This window comes from Schistocerca gregaria, chromosome 6 (assembly GCF_023897955.1).
Source record: "Schistocerca gregaria isolate iqSchGreg1 chromosome 6, iqSchGreg1.2, whole genome shotgun sequence".
NCBI classification, from domain to species: Eukaryota; Metazoa; Arthropoda; class Insecta; order Orthoptera; family Acrididae; genus Schistocerca; species Schistocerca gregaria.
In genome coordinates this window covers 43,263,438-43,288,694 of record NC_064925.1, presented here as the reverse complement: position 1 = coordinate 43,288,694, position 25,257 = coordinate 43,263,438, and the positions used below count along the sequence as shown (strand labels likewise).

Sequence of the window (25,257 nt, the reverse complement as noted above, 5' to 3'; positions counted from 1 at the left end):
CAATCATTCCTGTTGTGTACTTTAATATTGACCATTCCTTCTGTGTATGTTGCCAGTAGTATAGAATTCACCTCCTGGAGGTAAGGCCTAGCCAACAATTTTGTATCACAATTTGTTTTCTCAGTTTGATTTTTCTTTAAAGCAATTAAGATTCAGTAGCTCTGTGTGTCCAGTTCAACTTTAGTACATAGCTCACAACAGTCGATACCTGAAAATGTGCCAGCACAGGCAGCCAGTGGCTCTACTAGATCAGCTAACAAATTTTTCAATTACATCTGCCAGCTTTTTATGACTGGGTGACGTGTTGTGAATGAATAATGAATAATGCAAATTTCATTCTGGAATTTGTCCTTCTCATTTGGTTCTTCCAGTAACATTTTTCCTTGGAGACTGAAAGTTACTTTCTTCTTCATGGATTTTCATTCCTTTTACTTATATAAATTTCTTCTGAACTGTACCATAACATTTCGGGCATACAGCCAATAAATTCAGCTTCTTCTAATATTTTGGCTGAATACCATCTGAAATTGAAAACAGTTTCTGTTTGTTAAGGGATTAATATGGGTCAATTCTATGATAATCAAGACACATACAGTCCAGGAGAGACGCATAGAGCACCTCAGGTACACCTGTCTCTTACAACCTAATAAATAAGCAGTAGCAGAGCACTGTATGGACACTGGGCACTCTATGGTGTACCATAATGTCGAAATTTTGGCCTCGACTTCATCTTTAATGGACTCATCAGTGAAAGAAGCGATTGAAATTCATTTGGCGACAGATTTAAGTAATAGAGATTGTTGCTTCATCTTGGACAAATCATAGAATCTGGCAATTTCTGTAATTAATCACAAAGACGTCACGGCGATGCAGCTCTCCGTGACACACAGGTATCACCATGTGGATTGACTGCGCAGCCATAGATTTAATTTCCATGCATATGTTACACTCTTTGCCGTGTATCAACATCTCTGGCACCTTGTGTATCTTTGGCTGCATACGCATTGGTTCGGTACTAGAGTTTAAAAGGACGGAGCAAGTGTGGCAGTGTTAGTTACCTTGGCTCACTCTGAAGATGGCTGTACAGTATTCAGCTGAAATATTAGAAGAATAAGAAGAATTTATGCAGCTACACACCCAAAAGTTTATGGAACAGTCTTTATGCCGCGAAAGCATGAAGATGCACTTCTTCCGAACTATTTGAAGTACACCACCTCACGCTCTTGCTGTTATCTGCAGTGCTACCAGGATTTCAGTTTTTCTGGCATTCTTTCTGTCGCGAAAAAAATCATGCAGCATGTGTATGACTTTGTTCTCGATTATCATAGAATTGAGCCATATTAATCGCATAACAAGCAAATAGCAAATGTGATGTACTAACATGTAAATGATCGAATAAACGGGAACACAGTGGTAAAGTTGTCAATGAAAGCTCTGGAAGTAAAGTGTGTTCTTGCACATAAACAGCAACAGTGATAGACATCTATTTGGAGGATGATGTTTCTTTCTTAATCTACTGATATGGCAATCACAGTATGAATGTCATTATCATGAGAGCTGCAATCATTTATCTCCTTTGGGCAAACAGTGACAACTCGTTGGCAGTAAAAGAAGGAGGGGTCACAAAGAATGGAAGGACTGAAATTCCACCTCAGGCTACATTTACAACAAATAACTATCAGTGACTACTTTTTTTCAAGTATCAGAAGATTTACAGACCAGAAAGAAAGCCAATTAATATATCAATGGTTTTCTTTATGGTTTGTTAAATCTTCTGATACTCCTTATGATTTTAATCTGGTGGAAATGATTGTAAATGCACATTAGGCTTCTGCCATTGTTAAGTTTTGCAAATAGCACATTTGCCTTGCAATAAAATCAGCATATAAGCTGTAAATTCTGTGTGCCACTTTTTCCATTGCTTACAATTGTAACAAAAGAGGAAATACATGGTAGCAGCTGTAATACTTCTGTAATGGTAAGAGATATTTGTATAGTATCACACTTCCTATAACTGGACGTTTCATGTTAGGTATTTAATGGAAAAACAGATCATAAGAATTATAAGTTGATAACAGCAATATTGTTTGTGGCTGGTTGCTGTATTTAATTTACAATCTTTGTAATTGTTACTCACTGTAAATGTGACACATAAGCAAGCACACCTCGCATAATAGTCATTTCTGCATGAAGTGTGCTTGATGTGTGAATGTGGTGTGCATTAGTTTCTGAAGAAGGCTTTGGCTGAAAGCTCAGTGTGTACAAGAGTTTTCGTTATGCCTTTCTGCATATCATTGTATCATCTTTATAGTAATATTGTTGACATTCCAACCTGGACTTTCCATTGTTTAATTTCTTGACTATATACTTAGGTAATGACATGGTGGGATTCCACATTGAGGATTACTGTCTCAATTTCATCGACTGCTGCCAAAGGAGACTGGGTTGCCGTGTAGACCGAAAAGGACTGCTTGTTGAACATGGTGGCCGCACAGTGCTCGTTAGGCCCTTGCCTATCGGTATTCCGTATGACCGGTTTGTCAAGATGGCCGAAGTTGCACCTAAAGTAAGTTGTGATGTGCAACATCGTTCAGCATTATTACAGATTATGTTAAAGTCTGAAATGTTATTAAATTTATTTGTTCTTCTTCCACTTTCTTCTTTATCCAAGCTTTTTTTCAGTTTAGGACTGGATTTTCCATCTGATATGTTGCCTGTTTTACTGATTTACTAGTAATATTTCTGCGTGTCGCAGATAACGCTGTCAAGCGGTATACACAAATGCAAATATGATAGAATAACTCAAGTTTTGTAACATATTTTGTTGTATTTTCTTTTTTACACATGACATATCTTTCAGTTATTTGATCTCTATCCAGCACCAATGTAGGAGAGAATATACAGTTGTTGAGATAGGACGTGTAAGCTATTCTGTCCCATATAAATGTGTAAGAGGCTCAATATTTCAGTATCGACAAACGTACCATCACAGGTGTTCTGCTGCACTGAGATGTTGTAGTGGTACATGCTTTTGTTGTACCTTGTGTACCCTCACCACATTCCGTTCCCTCTGGTTTCCAAGAATAAACGAGTGTATGATGAGGGGAAATATAACAGAGAAAGTACTTCCTGTAGTACTGCTGGTTGGTACACATTAAAGTAATGATACTATCCTAGCCTTCAGAACTGTCAGTTACTTCATCAGGGAAGATTAAAAAGGTGGACCCTCCTGTTGTGAGGGTAGACCAAGTAACATTCCAGAAGTTAGAACAGTATTGTAACTTTCTCATACACATGTCTGTCAGTAGTAGTACTACACATTTCACCTCCTGAAGGTACATTTTGTTTCATAATTTATTAGTATTATCAGCTGAATTTCCCTTTTGATAAAAGGTACATCCTGTGATTGTCATTCCAAGAAGTCTGCTTCTAATGCAATTCAGCAATATTTATTTTGCACAATGACAGATCATTTCAGTGCCACTAGTTTAATCACCAGTCTACTTTGAGTGTGTCACTTACAGTATTGGTGGTTTTTCCCTGTTTTCGTTACATGTGTACAATAATTATGTCAGATACATTACTGTCTATAATTTAAGGGATCTTGGAGATCTCTGGAACAATAAAAAGCATTGTGTTTGTATATGTGCCAGTAGTTGCACCAGTAAAGATAAATGTGTTGTACATGTACTAGGTACACTGAAACAAGCCTCAGGTCACGTTCATGGCACTTACTTTGGTCAAGCCTCTGCTAGCAGCATACAGAGTGCTATAGCAGGGCTGATATCATTGTATGGCAGCATAGGTTGTGCAAATTGGCTTCCCATAATTTGGACTGAGCCATCCAGTGTAGCTAGTGATAATGTTTCCCTTTTAGTGATAAGTGGCATCTGGTGTTAAAATAGGTGGTGGGGTAGCTGCAGTCTTTTAGCCTATTGTGGCCCATGCCAATTGATCCATTGAACGGTGTGTCATAGTGTATAAAACATCTTACTTGCATTCAAGAGAACAGTAATTCAGATATCAATCAGGCCATCCATATTTGTGTTTTTTCATGCTGTCCCTAAACTACACTGGGCCAACACTGAGGCTGTTTCTTGAGAAAAGATGTGACCAGTTTCCTTTTCCATCCTTATACTATGTGTGCTACTGTTCCTTCTGTTATCATATCACAGTCAGTGGGTCATTGAACCTGTTTTCCTTCCTTCCTCAGGTTCAGTCACATGTAAGTCTGTGGAGCCAGCTGGCCACTCTAAGCAAGTGAAGTATTCATATTGAAGTCAGTTGCCCACCAGGGCATCTCTTCATGAGTGGGTATTATCATCCATCAGATGGAAAACAAGATCCAATATCATTGTTAGCTGTCAGCCTTATAGGCTCCAGTCATTGCGGTATCCCTGGGAAATGAGTGATGTACACTGTGCTTCACTGACAGAAACATTGGCACCATAACATTGGTCGCTTTGCTCAGTATTGGCAGGCTTGTAATTTGTAAGGTGTGACAGATGAGTAGAATATGGGAATAGCTCTCCAGGTTAAGCTGTGACTCATTCACAGTCAGAAAACTGTCCCTCTTTTCCTGGCTCCTTTCCTAGTGGGCTGGACAAGACTTTCACCAAGATGTGTGAAGTCATTGATGATAATGTACCACCTGCTGGGTTGCCAGATCAATAGAGTCATCTCGTAGAGTTGATGATATGGTCTCAGAGGAGATCTAACACCCGGAGGTTTTCGTAAGGTCTCTTCCAGGGCACAGTGGGTGCTGTGCGAACATATTTGGACACTTGAAGCAAAATGATGGTTCTGGTGCCAGATTGGAACACACACTCCAACCTTACCTGTAATGCTGACCCCCACCCTCCCCCTTTTCCATTGTACAATATTCCCTACAACCTCGAACTGATGCTACAAGAGATGTAGAAATCGTGACACACTTTGTGACGAATGTGGCAGCCTTCTGTGTACCACAGATTTGTGTATGGGTAGTTCCATCCAGGTGTGCCAGCTGTCCCATGCTGTTTTTTGTGGCTCCTGCTACTGTGCATCAAACTTGTATAACGTAAGTTTGCCACATATTTCCTGTGTTTCCCCACTGCAGTTTAGTCTATTTGGTGCCATGACAATACAAGATTTTCTTGTAAGTTCCATAGATTCCTTAATTTATGGAAGAGAATGTTTTTCCTAACTTCTGATTTGTTACTTGCTTTGAGGGATTATTGCATTGCTGATACATATGAACAGTTGTAGCAGTGAAATGTTGTACCAAGTGACTAAAATTTTTACAGGTTTTTTGTGTGTTCTAGGTATTACCTACAAACCAGAAATTTGTTTTGGGAGTAGATCGTCTTGATTACACAAAAGGCCTTGTGCACAGGCTGAAAGCATTTGAGTTACTACTGGAAAAATATCCAGTACATATTGAGAAGGTAAGACAAATTATGAATGGCATGCATATAATCATATCACATACAAATTTCCTTGATTTAAGAGAAATGTGCAGAAAGTTAATGCTGTGGCCTAGTTCCAGTAATGTTACTGGATAATTTCTACCATTCTTACAAATAGAAAGCCACATTGTAATGAACCCCACCCTCTTCTGCAGTTTCTGCCCCCCCCCCACTTCCCCTTCAAATATTGCAATTTTAAGTAAGTAAAATATTTTATCATAGACCGGTAACCATATTTCAGTGTCAAATATGTCATTATCATTATTACCTGTAGTTAAAACCAGTTTGAAAGTAAAGTGGTGGTTACAAGATTTGGAAGACACAGTTTCAGACAGACAACCGAGGTCAAACATATCTGCTGTGATAGGAAGCATTGCCATACAGGAGTAGAACACAAGCTGACAACATTGTTTTAGTTTATCTGTGATGCACCTGTTCACATGGTTTTGAAAGTATATCTGTCTGCCATTCTAAAGTCTATTTTGTGTTGGTTACAGCTTACTGCACTAATACAGATTGGTTGACAAACTAGTTAGTGAGGGTATTGATTTTAGGTAGAGTGCCAGCTGAAAGAAGTTGCCAAACTTCATGAAAATGATAAAGCTAGGGAAAAGACAATATGCAGCAGCCTACATAAACAATCAGATACTGATAAAATGCAAAGAGAAGAGAAGTGTCAAAATGATCAGAAATTTTCATGACTGTATGTTTGGAGCCTATAAACAAAATGAAAATGATTTTATATTGCATAGACAGACCTCTATCGGCACATTAAAATAATGCAGTCTCAGATGTGCTCATATGCCCTTGATAATAACTTTTCAGTCCTACATTTCAGCTGTAGGTGCTGAATGCTGTGTTTTTCAGTGCGTTCTCGCTGTCTGTTACATTTATTACTTTAAAAATAAGAAGTAGTTCAGATACATACATCAAATATAAAAAAAGTAAGCATGGAAAAATACTGAAGAAGTTTTCTTATCACATGAGTTTAAGAGATATAGTTCCATTGTCTGTCCTTTGCACCTATGTACTAATGCATGCAAAAGCACTGGGAGGTACATAATGATAAATATTCTTTCAACAGAGTCATCATCATCATCATCACAGCTAACATGAAAGGATCTGTGTACTGACCCTTCTAATCTGCTTCATACTTCATGTGTATCCCAATTTTACTCTTTACAAGCTTCCCATTTCTAATATGTATCCTTACTCTAAGCCCTAAAGTGTATGCAGATTTTCTGATTACCATCCATCCTGTATTAAGTTCTTCAAAATGCAATAGATGGTCTGTGCTCAAATACTCTGTAATGCATGATTTTATGTAGGAAATAGTGAGATATGAATTAGTCATGCCATTCTAATGTTTTTTTATCTAGTGTATCTTATTTTCTACTTTCCTTTCATGCTATGAAATGAATGTAAAACAAGCCAGTAAGATAATGATTTAATAAAAACATGTTTGTAACCCCTAAAATGTGTTTTCTTTTCTAATTATGCAGTTGGAGAATTTGATTCTCAGGGAAGGCCACTATTGATTTTTGTGTGTGTGTGTGTGTGTGTGTGTGTGTGTGTGTGTGTGTGTGTGTGTGTGTGTGTGTGCATGTGCATGTGTGTGTGTGCGTGCGTGCGTGCGTGCGTGCTTGTGTGTATGGGCATGCATGTGCTGGCTTACGTAAAGAGGTATTTTGTGAGAGGTGTGCCCTTGAACATATTTCAATGCATCTGTTGCCCTGAGTAAGTGCTCCTTCTTTTATTATGTAAATATGTTTCCCAAAATGGCACTGTGCCTGTATTTTTCTTTGTAGAAATCAAACAATGGAAAATCCAGGATGGAATGTAACAATATTTTGAGAAGGAAAGTTGCTACTCACCATGTAGCTAAGTCACACATAGGCACAACAAAAAGACTTTCACAGTTAAAGCTTTCGGCCATTGATCTTTGTCAACACCCCCCCCCCCCTCCCCCCCCACACACACACACGTTACTTGCATATTTGTGTGTGTGTGTGTGTGTGTGTGTGTGTGTGTGTGTGTGTGTGTCTATTGTTGATGGAGGCCATTGGCCGAAGCTTTAATCATGAAAGTCTTTTTGTTGTGACTATCTGCAACTCAGCATCTCCGCTATACGGTGCGTAGCAACTTATCTTCTCATAGTACTGTTTCTTTGTAGAAACATATTTTAGGGGAAAAATTTGGTAAAGAACACCCACTGAGGTTAAAATAACTGTGTCGAAACTTGTTGGAGATGTAACAAAAATTATAAATAATTGGCAGACAGTTTATTTTTCTGGTGCGCACAACTAGCCTATACATCTGTAAGTTACTGAAAAGGACTGCATTGAAACCACACAGACATTTACTTCATAAATAAGCTACTTTTCTTTCCCCAGCATCTCTACTTTTGTGTAGAGGTAGTCATTTTTTTCACTCTCATAATAGCATGCTTTTCTAAACATTTAAAGTGAAAATTGTTGATCTCTACAAAAGTTGCTATAAAACATGGTCTATTAAGCTACATACATTTTCTTTTAAAAAGATATCTCCAGAAACAGTATGTAGAAAGTGCATATTATGAAACACATACTCTGAGAAAGGGAAAAGGGGGGGGGGGGGGGAGAATTAAAGTTTTTATAGAAAAGAGATTAAAACTTTGCTCCTCGTTTTCATTAAGATGTATTCAATGTGCATGTGCTTATCCTTGTTACGTTCTCATGCTGTGAATACATTCAAAGAAAGAAACCCTTTTTCTGGTGTCAACACCATAGCTTGGAAAAATATTGTTACCAAAAGTAATTCATGAAGAAAATTCACCATCGTATGCCAATTTTTTTTTTTTTATTATAAAACATTGAAAACCACAAAAATGAAAATGTATTCAACCATCACATGAATGTCGTGAAATGCTACACACACACACACACACACACACACACACACACACACACACAAAACTGTTCACTAGTACAAATGTTCCCCAATCACACTCATTATTGGAGGAGATTCAAAATGTCAAACAATTGCTAAAAATTGCAATTCTGTATGTGGTGGATGTGATAAGACATCTTGCGAATTAATACTGAATATCATCTCCAACTATTTAGAACAAATAGGTGGGGAGCACATGACAGAAATGTGTCATAAAATGACAACAAATAGACCTGGTCTATTTGAAGAGTTGCAATTTCTCTTTAAATACACTTATTTTAACACTTGACAAACTGATTCTCATTGAGATTTAGTAGTGTGCTTGCATGATTATTGTTGCATGGTAAACAATGTTAAGACTGCTGCTGCATCAATGACAAGCTGAAAAGAAACAATATGACCATTACTACATGTTGCACTGCTCTGAGCTTGCTTGTTTTCTCTTACAGTGCACCAATGGAAAAATATAACTACAGTCACTTATACTGGTACTAAAAGATGTCAAAAGATGTGATACAAAGAGTGGAGTAATGTAATAGAACGTGATATGTTACGTAAACTCTCATTTATTTGTTTTGACTAATCTTCCATTGAAGTAATATTACTGCAGTCACCCTAATTTGCCTTTTCAAATATAGATCCATATTAGAGGCCATCATAGTGAATGATGGGCAGTCAATTACTGATACAAAGGTTATCAGAAGGAATGATTACGCCATGGTAGTTCTCAAGAAAATATTTCCTGTTCCTTCATCAGTATATTCTCTCGTCAGAGTTTTGTTTCATGGAATTAGGTGAAAGCTCTGTGAAACAAAAGGTAACCTTTGGCCAGAGAGCACCCACATAAATATGCGATTGAGGACTCTTGAGCGTAGCCATCGGACTCTCGAGCAATTGTGGATGTGGAAAGCTAGGAATATGAATGCAGAAACAGTGTTGTTCCTTAGACTGTCAGCTCTTGGACTAATTTCCTTCTCCTGGTCCCGCAATGTGGGTGGGACCTTATATAGCTTCCTTGGGGTGTTATTGCTTGTACAATCCTTTCTAAACTTTATTTTCCACACTTGACAATATGCCCAAAATCTATTAGAGTGGAGTTGATCTTTTGCAACTTAAGAAACAGTTTGTTTTCCAGGAAAATGCGGACGTGTCAAAAATTTGAAACCTGCAGCCCTATTTCTGGACACAGGGTACTGTCACTCTTCCCAGGGCACATTCAGGTAGATAAACTAGGCAGTATCTTTCTCTACAGTTTGTATCCCTCCACCTGAGGCCTCCCGTTTGTTAAACTTGGTTTAAAACTACCATGTTCGTTTTTATGTTTACTCAGCCTGCACTGCCATTTTGGATAAATAATAATAGTTGGCCAATTAATACATGCATCAACAGTGTGCCTACTAAAATGATTGTCTTCACAAGGTATATTAATTCAAAATTATAGTAGATCTTATAATTAAAAGTCTCCACATTTCAATAATGCTCTATGTATTAAAAGTTTAAAAATATGGGTGTGAGATTATGGAGTAATGAGACAGCTACATGTGGATTTTGTCCAACATTTATCTGAGTTTGAGTGTCAGCCTGGTACACAGTTTTAATTTATAACATTAAATGGATAACTTTTTTCTAAAATTTCACCACCAGGAGAAACAGAGGATATGCACACAGGTGCTGAAGAGAATAAAAACTTTCTGCAAACCTTAGATAAGGAAGGACACAAATCATAGGAAATTACTATAGACTATCGGCCAATACTCGCCTCCCAAAATACTGTCTGTAACAAACTGTTAAAGGGGCATGAATATTTCATTTAAACAATAGTGTTAACATGTTGTTGTTGTTGTTGTTGTTGTTGTTGTTGTGGTCTTTAGTCCTGAGACTGGTTTGATGCAGCTCTCAGTGTTAACATATTGCACACAAACTATTTTTAATGGTGCATTGTGAAAATGCATGGCACAAACCTGAGTACAATGAGTAATAAACCTACCTTGGCTTTTTTCTTTGCTATTTGGGAAAGTCATTGCTTCTCAAAATGTATTGCATTTAGTTGAAACCTGAGTCAGGAAAGCCAACAATTTTGTCTCATAAGAGTGTTAAATATAGACACATTATGTATGGAACTGAACTGTTCATGCTGGAAACCATCTCAAGATAGCCATCTGTACAGAATCAAAATATTTTATTTAGAAAGTGAACAATTCAAGCGATTATGGAGTGATGTTATGATCTAGTTTCAATGACTAGTAGCAATCAATAATTGTTGAGGTCAGTTCACACTTTATAGAGTCAGTGGCACTGAATGTCAGATATTCTTCCCTGTAGTTTAAGTGGCAGGGTATACAGTCACTGTTATCAGAATGGAATCTTATTGTTGAGCAGTCTGATACAATATTTCGGCGCTGACAGTATCAGGAGTGACTCTTCATGATTGCATGACTCTCCTGCTCTGTCTGGATTATTCACAGCTGTGTTTATGTCACTGTTCATACAAAATTTGATGTCACCTGCTACGAGACCACTGCCAGCCACAGCATTCACTCACACGTCAGCGGCCACTTGCTCCATTCCCTTTAGGCACACGTCTCTTTAGATGGAGTGTTTGTAATATGGCTGTGGGTCACATGTTGCTTGTTCACATAAAGAGGGATGATTCAGTGCATAGCCAAATCATCATAAACAGTTTTTGAGAAAGGTTTAAGATAATTTATTTTATTCCAATATTGTATAATACATATTCTCTACAGACCAATACTAAGAAAGCAGTCGGAAGCTGTCAGACCAAACATGGCTTCACAATGTAAAATGTGACTTCTAGGTGCAATGAGGACTTTGCCTGTCTCAGCTTAAATATCTCATAGTAAGAATGGAAACAGGGTAGTTGTTATGAGGAGTAAAGAAATTATGTACAAAATGAAGTAAAAAATCGTGCACATAAGGTAACAGGTAGTGAGTAGGCGGGTAGGTTAGGGATGTAGATATGTATCAGTTAATGTGTTTGTGACATGCAATTTGAGCACAACCATTTGTTTGAGGTTTCACAATGTGTATCTTCTTCTCACCGTTCATAGTTAGACATTCCACAAGTTTTTAACAATTTTCTATACACCCCAGGCCTCTCTCTTTTGCTTCCCTATTTCTGTTGTCTTTCTATCTTGCAATAGTCAGACTGAGGTACTGATTGTTTCTTGAAATTGTAGTAATCTTTCACAGCACCTATATTCCTGTAGTAATTTTTGTTCATTGCACATGCCCCATTATGTTTTATAATTTTTACCATTAAGGCTTTTATTAGCATTGTGTTTGCTGCTGTCTCCCTATATAATTCACATGCATTTGTCATTGAAGTGCAAAGAAAGTTGACTTTCTAACACTATTATAACTCCTCCCATAAGGGTGAATGGTAAATAGCCATGAAATGTGTACTGCTTTTTTACTTTTACTACATCCCACGACGACTTGCTGGTTTCAGCTTTTCGTTTCCAGGTACACCATTTTCACACCTAATCTAACTTGTTTTGTTGGCGTAAAACACATTTCATTTTTCTGTTTTCCAGTAACAACTAAAATAACAAAACCCTTCATCTACAATGCCCTTCTTTTTTATCCTAAATTCATTAATATGAGGACAATGCCTTCTGATATTCTTCGGTGGTTTTACACACACACACACACACACACACACACACACACACACACACCCTCTTTAATATATGGAAGAAATTTCTGAAAATCTATAAATGGTATGAAAGTGAGCAGTGGACTGTGGGAAAAGATGAGAGTCAAAGTGTTAAATGTGCCGTTGCACAAGAGCACTGAGAACAAAGTGGTCTGCCAAGACAGGAAATGATAATGTCCTTCGCAGAGTTGGCAGAAATAGAAATGTATGGAAAAAACTAACCAGAAGATGGGACAGAATGATAGGATATTTTTCAAGACAACACAGAATAGTTTCCACTGTGCTAGAGCAAGTCATAGAAGGCAAAATTTGTAGGAGACGTGAAGGAGATTGGAATATATCCCACAGTTAGTTAAGAACATGGAGTGTAAATGCTACTCAGTGATGAGGAGCTTGGTACAGGAAGGATATTGCAACAGGCATCCACCGTCTAAGTGCAGTCCCCCTTGACTTCACACCTCAATTTGTGTGACAAGCACTGTAAAACGTGTAACTGCAGATCTTGAATGATGTATCGTGGAAGGTGACATGATCACACTCAGGTGTGATTCAAGCAGAAGTCACCATCATTCGCTGTGGAGGTAGATACATAAATTCTCCAGCTTTGTTTGCTTTGAAAAACTGAGCTGCTTTTGCCATCAGATAACTCTGAACCATTTATCTGTTACCATGCAGTAACGACTATTTTTCTTGACGTTGTAAAGGCAATGTGTTAGAAATAGTAGGAGTTTAAAGTACCTGTAGTTGAAGTCAAAATTTCAAGAGATCGCTGTGCAGGCCCTAAAACAATCTTTCCCACTGCATGTTATAAAACATTAGGAAGAAAATTGCGTCGAACATCTGAATACAGCGCATCATAGGAAATAGGTACAGTTCGTGAACACTTGCAGTGAAATGTATCTACCATCAGTACAAGTAAATGAAATGTTAAATGTGTTTATCAGGAAATATTTTGTCAGCTGCAGAAGTTGAGCAGTTAGAAGTGAACATTTTGTTATAGAACTAGTTAAGAAATGTAAAAGATTCATAAACTCAAATCCCAAGCCCTATATCTGAGACATTCTCATGTCAAACAATTCTTTGAACACTGTGCAACACTTGTGAGATTGGAAACATAAGGCTGGTCTCACTAACTGTACACAGTCCACCAAGTAGATATTTTTAACCACTAACAAATGGTCTGACAAGGTACTGACAATGTTTTGTGGGGACTTAAATACTGATATTATAAACCCACATCCAATCAATGTGTGTCCAAGCAATGCTCCCATGAAGGACAGGATGTCATAGTGCAATTGCCATTGGCAGCCATTTTTGATCCGGTGGTTATACTGGCCACAAAGGCCAAATAATAGTAATAAAACTTCCTGTTCAAGTAATTTTATATAAAAAAGAACAATATTGCCAAAAGAATTGTGAATAGTTATTCCCTTAGAATGTGTAAAACAGAATTACAGAAAGAACTGTCAAAACTGGACTACTGACATCATATTCTAGATTAGAAATCCTAGATGCATGTTAAGGTAGGAGAGAGTATGTATGCGCTGAAGTGGGAAGAAATGATGGTTAAAATCTTGCATCAGAGACCACTTTAATTCACATTTGTTTAAATCAGTTACTGCAGTTTCATTTGTTATTAAAACATTGAAAAATTGAAATATACACAAAATATAAAGTCAAGGGAAAGAGCAAAAGCAAAACTAAACTCTTTTGTTACCAAGCTGAAAGATATGAAAAGAGAAAAGATGAGACTGAAGGGATTTATTGGCCTTAAATTTCAATTGATTCTCATTGTGTGTGTTAGAAGACATATGAACTAAGGATAAACAATGGAAAACATTTGCAAAGAATAGTCTTGTGTTACTGACAGACACTAGTTTCAACAATCATTAGCTCATTGAAAACCCATAATTTTCTTTTGATGAGGCAATGTCACAGCATGAAAATTGTCTCTCAGCTGGAGAGTGCCCATCTTACCGCTTAACTATCCAAATTATGCTCTCATGTTTTACTTGGTGTTTTCCTTTGGTATTTATTGTAGTTATTTTAATCTTTGCTGCCTCCTTTTTAATTGAACCCAAATATCAAAAGATGTTTCTTCTAATTGGATCAAAAAAATTTTCTGATGACTGTCAGTAGCATAGGTATACTTTGAGAAATGTGTGGTAAACACTGTGCTGTCTTGCAGTATATTTATTCACAACTGATTTTAATCATTGATCATCTTCACAGTGGAAAATTATTATGACAGCTTCACATGTCATACATGCTATTTAACATTGAAAAATGAAACCATGTGACAGTAATTAGCACACAGCACCATTGCTCAGATTTGGTTATTGTGCCTAAGAAAGGGTGCTGTGCACTTACTGCTGTCACCTGGCTTCATTTTTCAATGTTTCCTGTTTGCTTAAGCTGGTATTATGGTGTGAAGTATCTTTTTCTGCTGTTTGCAAGTCAGCTATGGCATCTTATCTGGTTAAGTAGCATGTATGACATTTGAAGTTGTCACAATATTTATCCACTGTGAAGACAATCCTTGATTGAAACCAGTAGTGAATAAATATATTGTAAGACAGCACAGTGTTTGCCATGCATTTCTCCAAGTCTTCTAATTTATACCGCTTCAAAGATTTTTTGAAAAATTAACCCGAATTAAATTACTCTTCGACTTTCCTGACAATAACTTGTTAAAAACTTTTCAGTCTGACTTGTTAAATGGGTTCCATACAAAGAACCACACATTTGGTTTTACAAATAAGATTTCAACAACGTTAAACAGGAAAAGTTGTCCTTTAACATCTCCCTTACTGAGGATTTGAACTGGGTAGATATTAAAATTTTATTTGGGCAATTGAGAAATTGTAGTACATGGCACCCCACTTGGATTGCTGCAGTTTCTGAAATGATTGTTGCTGTTCGTGCATAGTATTTAGATGGTCAACAAATTAAACTTGAATCTACACTTTGATAAACTATGAAATCATCTTTTTATGTATAATTATATCTCATCGACTTGACTTCAACATAAAATTGAACTCTGTGCGTGCTTTCACCACCTGCTGCCCTACGAGATAATCTTCTGGAGCAATGTACCTTATGTCAGTCAGGCATTTATTCACCAAAATTGAGCATTACGAGCATAATTGGGGTTTTGTTGCGGAATTTCTCACTGAAGTTTCATCAAAGACCATAGAATTCTTGCAGTTGCACAACAATATACAAGTTTTTGATGCTATTTACTGTTAATAGTCAGTCTCAAATGATCTGTGATGTAAATAATCTCAATACAAAACATACAATTATTGTTGTATGGGGACTCAGCATATCTTTTTTTGGTACAAAGCGCAATTCTTTATTCTGGTGCAAACGTATACATCAGGTGCGTGCAGTTATTGGGACATTCTATAAATCTTAATTTCTATAAATTATTTGAAGAGTGTCTGATTAATACAACTGGATATCTTGAAATCAACTGATAATCAGAAAAAAAATAAGAAAGCAGTTATCAAGCAGTAGGTTGGTTTGAACACCATAGAGCTGTTGTGGCCTACCTTCTGTTTATGAAAGGGATCACCCAGTCAGTTCTAAGGAGTATGCAGTATGACTTTGGTGGGATTTGATTTTTTTCAATTGCTCAAACCAAGTCTCGTGTCAGAAAAAAATCTTAAGACCAGCTGAGGACATTTTTGTGAAGTCTTTCACACCTAGCCACTGTGTACATTGGGAATGATATAGCACCCCCAATAGCCCTAACTGGATTCTCTGTCGTTTGGCAGAACCTGGTGATAATTACAAATGAAAAAAGACATTTTATAGTGTTCTACAAAAAGTTTTATGGAATTACTGTGTGTTACAAATTCACAGCTTACCATTCCATGATGACTGCCTCATATCTGTTCCAGTATCCAAATTTGACTATTAAAGAGATTTATGCCCAGATGTATCATCTGCACCAGTGCCTACAACTGTCCTGATTGTTAACAATCTACACATAAAGAAAGACGTAAAATTGCACTGCCACACATATAGGCAAAACTTCATAGATTTATTCTAAAAATTTAGAATTGTGCAAATATGGGCTTCCATTTAATAATAGTAATAACATAAGTATGATATTATCCAATAATAGAGATCTTGTCAAACCTTTAGAAAAATGTAATGTGTAATCACCAAAAGCAAGTGCTGTGAAACATCATATGAAGTGCAGTAGGAGAGTGCTGTGACAGTTGGGTTGGTTGAAAATCAAAGTAACTACTTCCTGCAAAAAAATAATTCAGCTTCTCCTCTTCAAACTGATAAATCATTCTTTGGCATAATTCGTTCCCTGATTTATTCATGTACCATTGATAACTGTCAAGGTGAGCTTTTGGAGAAGTAAAACAAAATAAATGGAAGAAGACGTAGATGAAGATGAAACGGGAGTTGTGATACTGGGTGAAGAATTTGACAGAGCACTGAAAGACCTAAGTCAAAAAGGCCCCGGGTACAGCCTATCCTAGAAGACGGATTAAGGAAAGGCAAACCTACAATTTTTACAGAAATCAGATGGCAGTTCTAAGAGTCGAGGGACACGAAAGGGAAGCAGTGGTTGAGAAGGGAGTGAGACAGGCTTGTAGCCTATCCCTGATGTTATTCAGTCTGTATATTGAGCAAGCAGTAAAGGAAACAAAAGAAAAAAAATTGAGTAGGAATTAAAATCCATGGGGAAGAAATAGAAACTATGAGGTGTGCAAGAGTGACATTGAAATTCTGTTAGAGACAGCAAAGAACCTGTAAAAGCAGTTGAATGGAGTGGATAGTGTCTTGAAAGGAGGATATAAGATGAACATCAACAAAAGCAAAATGAGGATAATGGAATTTAGTCAAATTAAATCAGGTGATTCTGAGGGGATTAGGTCAGGAGTAGTAGGTGAGTTCTGAGATTTGGGAAGCAAAATAACTGATGATGGTCAAAGTAGAGAGGGTATAAAATGCAGACTGGCTCTAGCAAGGAAAGCATTTCTGAGGAAGAGAAATTTGTTAACATCAAGTATAGGTTTAAGTGTCAGGAACTCCTTTCTAAAAGTATTTGTATGGAGTGTAGCAATGTATGGAAGTGAAACATGGACAATAAACAGTTTAGACAAGAAGAGAATAGAAGCTTTTGAAATGTGGTGCTACAGAAGAATGCTGAAGATTAGGAGGTACTGAATAGAATTGGGGAGGAGTGTGTTGCACAACCTGTCTGAAAGAAGGGATTGGTTGGTAGTCCACATTCTGAGCCATCAAGAGATCACCAATTTAGTATTAGAGGGAGGTGTGGAAAGTAAAAATTGTAGAGAGAGACAGATGAATACAGCATACATAATGTATCAGTGAAAATAATCAGTTTTTGAAACCATAATTGGATGGATAAAAAATCTACTCACTAAACAGCAGCAGGAAAGCACACATATTGAAGTTCCAGTCAGTCCCCAACAATCAGTCTTTCCTTTTCTTCCGGTCCAGTAAGTTTCCCTTGACAAAGCATTCTGGGTGGCTTATCCAAGCTACCTCTTTTCCTAAACCTCATTGGTCATTTTCTTTCACCCCTCTTCCTTCCCTTTCAACTCTTCTGCCAGAAGGACGAGTCACAGTCTCCGAAAGCTTGCATACATAATACCATTTATATGTGTGTTCTTCTGCCGCTGCTTGTTGAGTAAATTTCTTATGTATCCAATTACATTAAGCATACATTCTTTGCTTTATGAGGACGGGACAGGTAATCTGTGAGGATAGAACAGGTGGTTGGGTGTGACCTTAATTAATGAATCATCCCAGCATTTGTGTCAGTTAACTAGGAAAACACAAACCAGGAAGTGCAATTTTTGCTCAATCTTTAACTATTTGAGTTCAGCACTATCACACCCCAGCACCTTCCTTTTCTAATACCCAAAGGGCATTACACATCTCTTCTGCCTACGTTGGCATTATGATATTGTCAGAATGTCTTTCATTATTAACTATCTGTGCTTTTGTGTCGTCTCTTGAGTATACAAACAGTTAAAGAAATCATGAAAAACTTATTCAGCTTGGTCTATGTTTTTGTGTCATTTGCCATCTTAAATGTAAAATGGGGTGCCTATACAACTTAAGTTTCAAATTTCTTATTCTTACAAAATTTTCATTGTGTTTTCTCACATCTTGTCAATGGCATTTGCAAATAATGTGTATATCATGTTCGTATTAACATTTACTTGAAGCTTTTGTCGTCTATTTAACACTGCCTTGTTTCTTGTGAAGTTTTCTTTTCTTTTGCTTTCTTCACACCTGCAACATATTGTGCTGTTTGTACCACTGTTGTAATGAAATAATTTCCATTTTGTTTTTGTCTGTATAACTTTCTAAAATTTGTTGCTTAACTTAATTGCTACAAAATTTTCAAATCAGCTATCATAATCTGCATTACTGATATTGACAGAAAGAGCAAAATGGCTGAGCAGGAAAGGCTAGAGGACAAATGAAAGACAGTAGAAGCATGCATGACTAGTGGAAAGATAAATGCTACTTGTAGGAAAATTAAATAAACCTTTGGAGAAAAGAGAAGCACCTGTGTGTGTATTAAGGGCTGACATGGAAAGCTAGTATTAAACAAAGAAGGAAAGGCTGAAAGGTGGAAGGAATATATAGAAGGGCTACACAAGGAAAACTAATTTCAAGACAGCATTATAGAAGAAAAAGAGGAAGCAGATGATAATGAGATAGTAAGAGGACTGTGATAGTAGACAATATTCCCTCAGAACTATTGAGATCCTTGGGAGAACCAACCATGACAAAAACTATTCTGCCTGGTGTGCAAGATATGTGAGACTGGTGTAATACCCTCAGAGTACAAGAAGAATGTAATAATTCTAATGAGAAAGAAGGCAGATGCTGACAGGTGTTAACCTTATCAGTCTATTAGTTTAGCAAACAATGGAAAATCCAAGATGGAATGCGACCGCATTATGAAAAGGATAGTTGCTACTCAGCAAGCTGAGAAGCTGAGTCGCAGACAGATACAACAAAAAGATTGTCTAGAAAAAAGCTGTCGGCCCGCAATAGACTACATACACACTCATGCAAAAGCAACTCACGCACACTTGACCAGTCTTGGGCTCCTGAGGCCAACCGGAGTTGCATTTATGTGAGTTTGTATGTTGTATATTTCCGATGAAGACCTTGTTGGCCGAAAGCTTACTATCAGACAGTCTTTTTGTTGTGCCTGCTGTGACTCAGAATCCCCAGTATATTGTGACTGGCAACTAGTAACTCATGTTTGCAAAATATTGACACAAATTATTTAGATTTAGAGGAACTTTTGATAATGTTGACTGGAAATACATTCTTTGAAACTCCAAATGTAGCAGGGATCAATTACAGGGAGCGAAAGGTTATATGTAGTTTGTAAAAAAAGAAGACAACAGTTATAAGTGTCAAAGAACATAGAAGAGTAGCATTAGGTGAGGTGGGAGTGAGACAGAGTTGTAACCTATCCCTGATTTATTCAGTCTGTACCTCTGTTATTTAATTGGATAGTGTTTGTCAATAATTGATTGTTTTTGTTGTTATATTAGACAATCAGTACATCTGTTAAGCAGTGAAGGAAACAGGTGAATTTGGAAAGGTAATTAGAGTTTAGGGAGAATAAATGAAAACTTAAGAGATATGACAGTGCCATTGTAATTCTGTCAGGTACGGTAAAAGACTTGGAAGAGCAGTTGAGCAAAATGGTTATTATCTTGAAAAGGTGAATTTCAACAAAAGTTAAAAAAAATTATGGCATTTAACTCAGGTAAGAGAGGCAATGCTGAGGGAATTAGATTAGGAAATGAAACACTATAAATAGTGAATTACTTTTTTTATTTGAGAAACAAAATAACTGATCATGACCTAGGCAGAGAAGGTATAAAATCCAGACTGACAAATAGCAAGAAAAGCATTTCTGAAGAATAATTTGTTAACATTAAATGTAAATTTAATGCAGGGAAGTCTTGTCTGAAGGTAGTGTAGCCTTGTGTAGTAGTGAAGAAGAGAACAGAAGGTTATGAAATGTGATGCTACAGAAGACTAGACGTGTACATTGAGTAACAAATAATGAGGTCTGTAATCAATCTGGTGAGAAAAGCAATTCATGGAATGATTTATCTAAAAGAAGGGATTGGTTGAGAGAACACATTCTAGGGTATGAAGTAACTGTCACTTTGGTAATAGAGGGACATGTAACAGTAACAATTGTAGAGGGAGTGCAAGACTTGAATATGGTAAACAGGTTGAGATGGATGTTGGGCATAGTAGCTACGGAGAGATGAAGATAGTTGTACAGAACAGACTAGCGTGGAGACCAGTCCTCAGACTGAAGACCACCACCACCACCACCACCACCACCACCACCACCACCACCACCACCACCGACAACAACAACAACAACAACAACAACAAAAAATTTCTGATGGCATAAGGTACCAGCAACATCAAGTTGCTTCTGCTGAATCCTGTCCTGAGCTGGAGGGTGTGACCCATATACAAGTTCAATGCATTTTCCATGGTGATTTTGTGATCAGAATGTGCGAAAATAACTCTAACTGAGATAATGACCATAAGTTTTCTGGTGCATGAAATCAGGCTCCTAGCATTGAAAGATTACAGAGAAATTCACTGAGTTCTGATGACTGCGGTGAGAGGGATGGTGCCATGGGGATCACAGATATTCCCTAAGATCTCTGGCAGCATGACATCACAGTCACATTATTTGACCAGTCACAGGTCATATAAGGCCATCACAGTAGCAGTTATGACAATCAATTGCTCCTGCAAAAAGACAAAGGTGATTATCATAGAAAGCTCAAGCTTTTACTCAAATTAAATACAGCAGGGAGACTGAGAATGTTTTATACAAAGATGTTGTCACGAGAAAATATGTTCTCATATCCAGCTAAGTACAGGGTGCAGCATGAGAACTTCCTTATTTTTTTTAAAAAAAAGTCATAAGTCCAATACCCTTAGAGACATCAATTTAATTTTTTTTCTTTACAAAGAGTAACATCTAAAGTTTTGTTCCATTATGTTTTGAAAATAATATCTTGAAGGTGGTCTCTGTTCTGCTCAAAGCATTTGGAGACTCGAAATCGGAAATTTCAGTCCACTTTTTTCAATAAATCTCTGTTGTTGACGGTGGCAATAGCAACACGAATATTGTTCTGTAGCCCAGCCAGGGTATGCGGGCAATTGGTATAAACCAAGGATTTCAGATAGTCCCATAAGAAAAAGTCATACCGCTAAATCTGGGGCTCATGCTGGTTACTGGAGATCATCCCTCAAAGAGATCAGATGTTCGGTGAAGTGTTCGCGCAACATGGCCATCGATGTTTGTGCCATGCAAGCTGTGGTGCCACCTTGTTGGAACTAGACATCATCCACATCCATTTCGTCAATTTCTGGAAGAAAAAACTGTTCAATCAACTGAACATAATGCTCAGAAGTGACTGTCACTGCCTTATCATTCTCTTTGAAAAACCATGGGCCAATAATGCCAACTTAAGTAGTGCACACCAAACAGTCACACGTTCTGTATGCAGGGGCTGCTCATGAAGCTCTTGGGGGTTCAAACCCCCCAATACCACATATTTTGTTTATTTACTCAGCCAGACAAATGAAAATGTGCCTCATCGCCGAAGAATACTAAGGTATCATGAGGCAGCTCATTGATTAAGGCTTTACACACATTGTTTTGTGAAACAGAATCACATGGATGAAGTATGTGCACCACTGACAGTTTATACGGATGAAATTTCAACTCCTTATGAAGAATTCGTCTTACCGTGTCTTCAGAAGTTGCAAGGGCATCTGCATGTTTGTGTGCAGATTGCTTGGCGGAATTCAAAATCGCCTCTCAATGTTTTCAGGTACTCTGGTGGTTCTTGAAGATCCTGGTTTCTTTTTCTGCACACTTCCAGTATCCATAAACATGTCTACACACATAATAATTGATTTCTCATAAGGAACACAACCTCCAGGCACAATGTTGAACTGTTTCCTGACTGCACACTGAGTTCTGATGACTGAACATCTATTCAAAGAGTAGTCCGCAACGACGAACACACGCTCCTCTCTTCCCCATTGCATGATCACTACTAAACTAACCTTAAACAAAATCAAGTCTCACATATTTTATTGCACTGAAACCCATGCAACAATGAGTAACAGCCGCCGTGAGCTGAGAGTTTCAAATAAGAAAGTCCATGCACCAAATCCTGTATATAGGGAAAAAAACCTTCTCACTAAGCAGCAGCAAAATACACACGAAAAAGACTGTTGTAATTGGCAAGCATTCAGAGTCAGTGGCTCCTTCTTCAGGCAGAAGGGTTGAAGGGGAAGGAAGAAGGGTGGAGGAAAAGATGTAGGGAGGTTTAGGAAAAGGGGTAGATTTTCGGAAAGTCGACCAGAACTGCAGGACAGGGGAGACTTTGCGTACAGGGCGAGAAGGAAAGACTGACTGTTGAGGACGGTCCAATAATTTTGTCAATAATTGATTGTTATACATACCCAGGTAGCTATTGTTGTGTAGTGTTCCTTGTCCCAGAATTATTTTCTGACAAATATGATCTTCTCCAATGAGTGTTGCATTTTACAAAAATGTTTTGTGTTGTTAGGCTACATTGTTCATTAGAAAAATGTCGCCGAAATGTTTCAAGTATATCTGGATAACAACATAAAAGATATAAGTCCGAACAAGATGTAGAAGTTATTTCATCTCTCTGGAGGAGAAAATGTTTATTTTTGAAAATGGCTGTTTTAATAGTCAAATTCTCACTTATTTTGGTTTGGAAAAGTGTCCTCTTTACTTATGACATGCAGTTTAAGAGGAGCCTCGAGGAGGTGTTTATGACAATTTCCTTGTTCCCTACCGAATTCCTTAGCAATTAATTTGTGTATTATTTGCCCCTTGCAAGTTATAGGTTTTGCGCATCTTCATTACAGTAATGCGATCTCTTTTGATGATCATGGTTGTTTTCTTTTGGTCACTCTTTGATGTGAATGCCATTAAAATAACTTAGGTACTTTAGTACATATTCGTTTATAATTTTTTGCTTATTCTGTACCATTTTACTTTGGCTATCTAGAAAATGTGTTAGCATATCAATATGTGTTATATTCTTTCCTGTTATGGTTTGTGGAATGAACCGTATATCAAATATAATCTTAACACACTTAATTTGTTACTGGTGCTCCACATTCGGTACCAATAAATTAATCTGCCAGGAGAGCACACATTGCTTATTGCAGCCTTTATTTTAAATGAATGATTTACAACAGGTTCTACAAGAGTTTTATATCTGAGTTTCTGTGATTGTTTTCTATGTGGCTGCACATCAGTTGTGTTTTGAACTTAATTCGTTCTGACCCAAAACGATGAGAGTACTGCTTAAATAGTAGTGCTGGTATACTTCTTAATGAATAAGCAATTATTAATGACTAAGATTGGGTTATTACAATACCTCAGTGTTTTTACTGCCAACAGGTTACACTTCTTCAGATATCAGTTCCATCAAGAACAGATGTGAAAGAATATCAAGATCTAAAAGAAGAGATGGACCAAATGGTGGGGCGCATAAATGGTCGTTTCACAACTTACAACTGGTCTCCGATTCGATACATTTATGGCCAAGTGGGGCAAGATGAGCTGGCTGCCTTCTATCGAGATGCTGCTGTCGCTCTTGTTACACCTCTTCGAGATGGTATGGTTGACTTTCAATTCCCTTGTTGATCTCAGATGAAATCAGACTGCCAGAAGCAGCTGAATATTTTAATTTCACTGACTTGGTATGCATATTGGGAATGATGCTCAGTGTACATTCTGGAAGTTGTATCCATTGCTTTTGTATCATTAAATGCCAAGATATAGTTTTCTGGTGTTGTGTTTTTCATGTATATGACAGCATAATCTGCAAACATCCTCACAGTACTTCTGATGTTTGTTGTACCTGTTGTGAATGATAATGGGCTTACAACACTCCCTTGGGACACAGTCTCAGCTACTTTGACACAATTAATCTCTATATTTTCAATAAAGTCTCTCTAATTGTAAAGTTGGTCTGGCAGTGCTCCAGCTCATATTTTATTCAGTAACTGATGGTGGGAACTGTGTCAAACATTGTCTGCCAGTCAAGGTGCATGGTATTACCTGGGAACTGCTATTTATTGCCACCTGGACAAGCAGGGGAATTGAATTTCACAAGACCACTGTTTCTGAATTTGTGTTGATTTTTATGGAGCAGAGTTTCAATTTTCAAGAAGATCATAATGTACAAACATAAAATGTGTTCCTTAATTTTACCGTAGACTGATGCTAGCCATATAGGCCTATAACTATATACATGTTCTTGAGAAGGCTTCTTCAAAACACGAATAACCTGTGCGATGGTAGGCAATGAAAACCTCTTAACTCTACCTAGCTGTGAAAACTCATAATTCCAGTAACCAGTAATTCCATAATCAAGGAGAGATATGAAAGTGGACGGATTTCACTAATCTGTCAATAACTAGCCTTCTACTGTACAGTTAACACATGTAGCATCATTCTGTACTACTTTATTTTATAAGAAACCACTTTTGTTTCACTTGAAGAATTTAACAAAATGGAGTTATGAGAATTTCATTGCCTACCATTGCTGTGTCTTTTCAAGGCTTAGTTTGTTTCGTTGCTCCAACAGTCTGAGATAAACTGATGCTAGGAGGAGTAAAATTCTATCACCTGGTCTGTATACACTGGCAGTGATGTATTTTGTGTTTGTGCCATGAAACCTTCACTAAGCACACACAACCTCCCTGGCCCTCAGTGTTATTGTTGCTGTAACCTGATGAGTCTTTGCTAACTTTGATAATGAACAGTCGTGAATAAAAGTATGTTTTTATATTTAAAAGCTGCATAACATAATTTTTGTGTGGCTTATCTACCTAACCCATGTAATTTGTAGTCCCACATTTACCATTATGTTTTCTAGTTGTTCAGTTTTGAATGTAGCTTCTTTCAAATTATTTTCCAGTAGTGCAAGAATGTCTGCAAATACGAGGCAGTAAAGTTTTCTATTTGCACCAATCTTGATGTTTCACCAGAATTTCATTCTCTCAGGACTGGGTGAAGTGTGGAATTAAGCGAAAGAGGTTGGGGTCCATCCCCCTGTCAAAGACCGGTTGAGAATGCAA

At 37.4% G+C, this 25,257-nt stretch overlaps 1 protein-coding gene across 1 annotated transcript in view; it reads left to right on the top strand.

Moving 5' to 3' along the window:
- Positions 1-6: 6 nt before the first annotated feature.
- The window catches only part of LOC126277920 (alpha,alpha-trehalose-phosphate synthase [UDP-forming] A-like), an 86,563-nt gene continuing 61,312 nt past the window's right edge, over positions 7-25,257 (top strand). Inside the window, exons 1-3 of the mRNA XM_049977489.1 lie at positions 7-2,566; positions 5,304-5,426; positions 23,573-23,789. Coding sequence (XP_049833446.1) covers positions 2,381-2,566; positions 5,304-5,426; positions 23,573-23,789 — 526 coding nt within the window. The 5' untranslated portion in view covers positions 7-2,380. The remainder of the gene's footprint in view (positions 2,567-5,303; positions 5,427-23,572; positions 23,790-25,257) is intronic.